This window comes from Nicotiana tomentosiformis, chromosome 11 (assembly GCF_000390325.3).
Source record: "Nicotiana tomentosiformis chromosome 11, ASM39032v3, whole genome shotgun sequence".
NCBI lineage: Eukaryota > Viridiplantae > Streptophyta > Magnoliopsida > Solanales > Solanaceae > Nicotiana > Nicotiana tomentosiformis.
The window spans coordinates 95,959,907-95,966,302 of NC_090822.1; the positions used below are offsets into that span (position 1 = coordinate 95,959,907).

General features: G+C 39.2%; 1 protein-coding gene across 1 annotated transcript; it reads right to left on the bottom strand.

Annotated features, from left to right (window-relative positions):
- Positions 1-568: 568 nt before the first annotated feature.
- Positions 569-5,827, bottom strand: LOC104118933 (LRR receptor-like serine/threonine-protein kinase GHR1). The gene is made up of 4 exons (XM_009630324.4): positions 3,791-5,827; positions 2,181-3,095; positions 1,585-2,103; positions 569-1,382 (listed from the first exon to the last, which is right to left on the bottom strand). Exons 1-4 carry the CDS (start codon positions 4,695-4,697, stop codon positions 793-795), a joined length of 2,931 nt encoding a protein of 976 aa, XP_009628619.1. The 5' UTR covers positions 4,698-5,827; the 3' UTR covers positions 569-792.
- Between the last annotated feature and the right edge of the window lie 569 nt (positions 5,828-6,396).

Below are 6,396 nucleotides of genomic sequence, written 5' to 3' on the forward strand. Positions count from 1 at the left end.
TTCTAACTGTGGTCTTAGGAAAACCTTGAAAAGCAGGATTATAAATTTCTTGTATATAATGCACAAACAAAAATAGGACGCGGGACAGGCAGGACGAGACGGGACGGGACAGGAGGGAGGGGACGGAACGAAACGGGACGAAATGGCCATCCCGTCCCATCCCGTGTCCCGTTTAACATGGGCCTATCCCGTTTAGAATTAAGTGAGACGGGACTGTGACGGGACGGCCCGTCCCGTTGGACAGCCTTATTTTCGATAGACCCTCGGCTCCCTCCCTCTAAGAACTCCCTACCTTGCTCTTGGGGTGACTCGAACTCACAACCTCTTGGTTGGAAGTGGAGGGTGCTCACCACTAGAGCAACTCACTCTTGTCCATAACAGAAAAACAGTAAACAAAAAAAGGAAAAGAAACATATTTCTTAAACAGCATGAACAAAAGTACATGAAATTCCTATTTTATGAGACTGAATTTTTTAGCTTATGAGATGCACACAGGACCTAAATGAAGAACTCTTCAAAATTTTAGAATAAAAAAGATATGACATACAAATAATCAAACTAATTCAACTTTGGTAACAAAATTCTTTTATAAAACAGAAGATGAATGTGATTCTGGCACCACTAATTTACAAGGTTCATAAAAATGATTAGCAGCTTATGTACAAGAAATTTTTATTTCTTGCCAACATGTGGAGAATACACAAATTCTTCATTCATCACTTAATGTGCTAATTCATAAATGAATTGGTCTAAACAATTAAATAGAACAAATTATCTACCTCTCCCCTTGTGTTATTGTACTATTGAACAAAGTTCCTCAAAAACCATTCTCATATCAGGCCTTTCATCAGCTGGCAAAATACACTTGAGAGCAACCTGAAGCATGCTATCAAGAATCGCATGCACGCCTTCGTTGCTCTCTTTTCCCAATAAAAATGGATCAAAACACTCGATTGAGCGGTTTTTGATGGCCAACAATCTCACCCATTCTGTTAAATCCAGCACTTCTGAATTTCCAGGAACAATTTCTGCAGAACTTCTTCCAGTCAACAGTTCCAACAAGATAACCCCGAACGCATAAACATCACTTTTCAACGACGGGCAAGGTTTACTTGTACTTGCAAATTCAGGAGGCCGATAACCAAGTGCACCGGCATTTAGTACTTGTTCTGCTGTTCCAGCTGATGTCATTAACCGATGAAGACTGTAATCTGTAAGGAGGGCATTCACGTTAGGCGTTTCTATTAGTACATTTGTGGATTTCAGGTTGCCATGAGGTATGGCACTTTCATGGTGAAGGTAGTTTAGACAACGAGCTACATCTACAGAGACCTCGAGCCGCTCCTCAAAAGACAACGGTTGTAGCTTATAGGAGTCTGCATCTGCATACAATGAAAAATGTGTTAAATGCGTGTGACCATCTCATCATTCAAAACTAGAAAGCAAAGTACAGTGTATGCAAAACAGAAGCCTCTAACTTCTTTAGTAAAACTGGATCATGATCTTAGCCTCAAACAAAAATAAGAAAAGCTAAACAAATCGATGTAGGTGCTATACTCTATAGAAAGAAAGGGGGAGACCTACCTTTACCAAGAAGATAGAGAGCTAAACATGGTGCATTGGTGTAATTCGATATGAGAAGCCTCTCGTGCTCTTTGGGACCCCAGTAGTAACCCTGAAGAGAAACTAAATTTGGATGCCTAATACTCCCCAGTTTCTTAGCTTCTCTAGCAAATTCCTTTTTGCCTTTCACTATCCCTTCCTTAAGCCATTTGACAGCAAATTCTTGGCCTGAACCAAGCATAGCTTTATACAATGTTCCGTGACAACTTCTGCCTACAGCTTCTGCAGGAGCACATGATAATTCTTCTGCAGTGAACTTCAAGGAGTTATCTAATAGATGCAAATCTCCAGCCAGTTTATCAGGAGAAGAAACCCTGAGTGAGTTAGGGCTTTTGGATTGATCTTGAACCTTAGAAGGCGATAGATTGGCTGATGACATAACAGATATAGAAGAAGATATCGGCTCATTTTGGACTGTTGACACTGGCATCCCTTGATCTCTTGTATCATGTCCGTTTTTTATATCGGATAAAGACAAACCTGTGGAAATGAAAAGACGTTAGTATCAGTTGATCTGATCAAATGCAAATCTAACTCGGGGAAGAATAGTTCCATACCTTTTTTACCCTTAGTTACTTTGGTATCATCCTTCCCACCATCTCGTTGATGAGCCTTGCGGTAGATTACTAATGTCAACAAAGCTATGACAGATACACTACAGACCAGACCAGCAATAAGGGCAGCCCTGATGGTGGATTTCATGCGAGGGCCGTGACTTCTCAAGTTCAAAGTGGAATCTCCTTCTGACGGAGCTTCGACGTGCTTTGGCAGTACAAGCAAGGGATTCCCCGGTTGGAACGAGGAGATAGGAAACCTCCATAAATTTTTCGGAACCGTTCCAGAAAGATTGTTATTAGACACATTGAAATATTCCAATTTGTCAGAGAGGTCACTAGGAAGGCCACCTTCAAAATCATTATTAGAGATATCCAGATATACCATGTCCGGGAACTTGCCCAGCCCCGGAGGCAAAAGACCAGATAATTCATTATGTGAAAGATCTAGAGAAATCAAGCTTAAATTCTCTGACTTGAATGCCACTATAGGTATACTGCCGGTAAATTTGTTGAAAGACACGTTAATATCAGTCAATCTGCTAGAGTTGAAAAGGCTGGGAAGGAGAGTACCACTAAGTTGGTTAATGCTAAGATCAATCATTTTAAGTTCGGGGTATGTACCTAAAATAGCTGGTAACACACCTTCAAGTGAGTTGTTTGAAATCTTTAACGAAGTAAGCCTCAAGAACTGGGAAGTTTGGTTGGGAAAGGTTCCCGTCAAAGTATTTGAGCTTAACACAATAACTTCAGCGTAATTTCCCCAACCTTGGATCCGGGAAACTTTTCCAGTTAGCAGATTGTTGCTCAGGTCTATGATGGCACAACGCCCAACCTTTACAGGCAAGGGGCCTGACAGCTGGTTGTAGGATAAATTTAGAAGCTTGAGATTCACGGCACTTATACTTGCGATGGGACCTGTCAAAATAGCAAACAGTTACATGAAATAGTTTGGAGAAGGAAGTAGCTGGGCCTAGGCCAGTGGTACAAGAAACTTAAATTTTAAAAATTTTAAAAGTAAAGACATACTTCATTGACCTAGAAGTTGTTCTAGAGCTTCCCCAAAATAAGGCTTATAATACACCCGAACCCCGTCCTTGAAAGAAAATGACCCGTAAGTTTATGCTAGTGATTTTGCCTTGAAGAAAATAATAAAAGGAATAGCTTTATGCAGCTTGTTTACAATACAGTAAGCATTTCATAAAGAAGCTAGGACACACCACTACTTAAAATGCAAGTTTATAGTAATAGTTGCTTTAGACTTTTAACTATAAGTAAGAAATATCCCTAAGCTTGGGATGCACCATGTGTATGACAATTATATGCAAGCTAAAAAAAGAGAGAATTGTAGAGCATTCCTCTACAACACAATCCGTAGTGCAAAGGAATCATGGTTCTATACATTATGTTTGATTGCAAGAAAACCAAGCATTCCTTCCAGCTGACAATCAAAGAATTTTGTTCACATGTCATCACACTGACAACCTCAGATCACAAGACAGTGCAAAAATAGATCACTTGCAGTACGCTTCATCAGTAGTAGTAATTAACCATAGAGTACTCACATTCACTTCAACCAAACAAATTAACTAAAGAAGAAAGGCTCAACACACCTGCAAGCTGATTCTGGCTCAGGTCCAATTCTGATAAGATCATTGAGCTTTCCTCCAAAAGAGCTTCGGGTACTGATCCAGACAACTGATTGTTCCCAAGCCTAAGAATTCGAAGAGAAACTACAAAATTGAAGGACGGAATAATACCAGTAAGCTGATTGTCACTTGCATCAAACACCTCTAAGCTATCAAAGTATGGCATTCCATCATGAGGAAAGAGCTCCCCGGCCAGGTTATTATGACTAATGTTCAAATACTGAATTGACGAGACGAAGCTCGAATTTCCTACTTGCAGGTCTAGTGATCCAATAAACTTGTTGCTACTGATATCGACATACTCTACATCACCCAATGAGGCCAGTAGCAGCATAATATCACTTGACAAGGCATTAGAATGCAAATCCAGATACTTCAATTTCTCAAGACTAGCAAAACCAGACGGAACCATTCCGTCGAGGCTGTTTAAAGAAAGATTAAGAGATACCAAGTTCTTTAAACTAGTCAGCTCAGAGGGTATAGAGCCACTAAACAAGTTCTTGGAAAGATCCAAGTATTCCAATGAAACAATCAAACCAACTTCCTTAGTAATTTTCCCACTCAATTGGTTGTTTGCAACAGACAAATTCTGCAGCATTTTTAGGCCAGCAATAGCTGCAAAATCCAAAGCTCCAACTAGACCAACATCATTTAGTTCAATTGAAGTGACATGGCCATCACTACAACTGATACCATACCAATTTTTGGGGCACCCATTTGGTCCTAATGACTTAGAATCCCATGAAGAAAGGACTTTCCCTAAAGGGTCTTTAAGAACACCCTTCTTAAGCTCCAAAAGAACATCCAAATCTAAGCTTCCTTTAACTAACTCAACTAAAAATAGCAGCACCAAACAAATGGCAGACTGCATTCCTCCTCTTTATTTTCCTCCCAATGAAAAACCAGTGTGAGAGTGGGGAACTAAGAAGTGGAAAACAGCATTTTTCACTAGCTAACAAGCCAGAATGGGCCAAGAAAGTAGACAAAAAAACAGGAAGTAGGAAAAGCTGAGGAAAGCTGAGATGCTATGATTGGACAATTATTTCAAGAATTCCAATATACAACAGCAATTATTATCACTAATAATTATATAAGTGAAATAAAATAGTATAATCCTAGGTAAACACTAACCACAAGAATCATTGAAGTTTAACAGATAAAGAGAGTAGATCAGTTGAACAGTGTGGTGAACTTCCAAGAACCTATATTCAATAGGTTTAACACAAAAATGTCCAAATGCAAGTTGCCACATTAAATTCACTCACCAATAAGGCAATAACCAAAACATCAAAATCAAAGTAGGAGACCCTACATTTCCCTATATCAAAAGCAAGTCAAAAGGGGTTTTATTTAGTCAAATGAACATTGACAAAACAATGAGAGGACCCCAGAAACACAATTTGCTCATACTAATGAGTTGTTGCTAAGAATGAAGAAATAGTAAAGCACCAAAAATCTCCCATTTAGTAACAATTTTGAGTCTTTTGACCAAAACTTTTAAGAATGATACTACAGAGTGGTGCAGTAATGGAATGTCCTGTGAACAGGAAAGATGAAAAGGACACAACTTTAAAAGAAAAAACCAAACTTTAATGTAGCAAAAGATATGTGCTTTGAGAGCAAAAAAAACAGATCAGAGCAAAAGGGGTTAGGTGAATGAAAAAGATACTACTAACAAAGACACTAGTATTTCTTTTTGTTACAAATCTAATCTTCACATTTTGAATAAAGAATTGGTGGGTTGGGAAGAGTGTGTTTAGGGAAGTGTAACAGTGCAAATAAAGATGAGCTGTAGAAGTTTTTGACTTCATTCTTTTTTACAATATCAAGACAAGAAGAGAGAGTTGGAAAAAACAGTACTAGTATATTAAAAAAAAAAAAAAAAATTGTGGTCCAAAGCAAGAATTGCAGAGGCCATGGGAGGGTGGATGGGGTCAGTGGTCAGTTACTGCAAAAGTTGCAAAAAAGTCCATTTAAGTATTCTGGAAGATGACAAGTTTTGATCTAATGGGGTTACTTATTCCACACCTTGATTCCCTAAGAATATCAATTTTTCTTACACTATTTGTTTCACTTTCATTGTCCTACTCTTGGTCGGGTATAGAGATGGAAAAAACAAGGGCCCAGAGGTTTATGACTATGTTATTACATTAGTTTTGGAAGTTACTGTGTGGTTTTTCCTGAGGTAGTAGATACCATCAAACAAACTATAACTGATTTAATGAGCCATTCGCAGTTTCACAGTCTGAATTTGTTCATACTTACTGTTACGCGGCGCCTTCCTGAAGTTCCTTGGAAGGGCGACGTAAGGCTAGGCAACCGATGTCAGTACGGTTGCTGTCCGCCAACTGAGGTCCCCTCCGTACGCTAGACTAGATTGTCAGTGCCGTACGGGAAAACCAATGTCATGAGCAATTGAAAGAGAGCAGAAAAGAGAATTGAGAATGAAAGAAAGCTTGATTGCATTGAATGAAAGCTATTACAGAAAACAAGACGGTGTCGGGGGGGAGAGACACCAGTACAGAGAATTGTTTGCTTGCTTGAAAGTTTTGATTGCTTGGTCCCCCTTA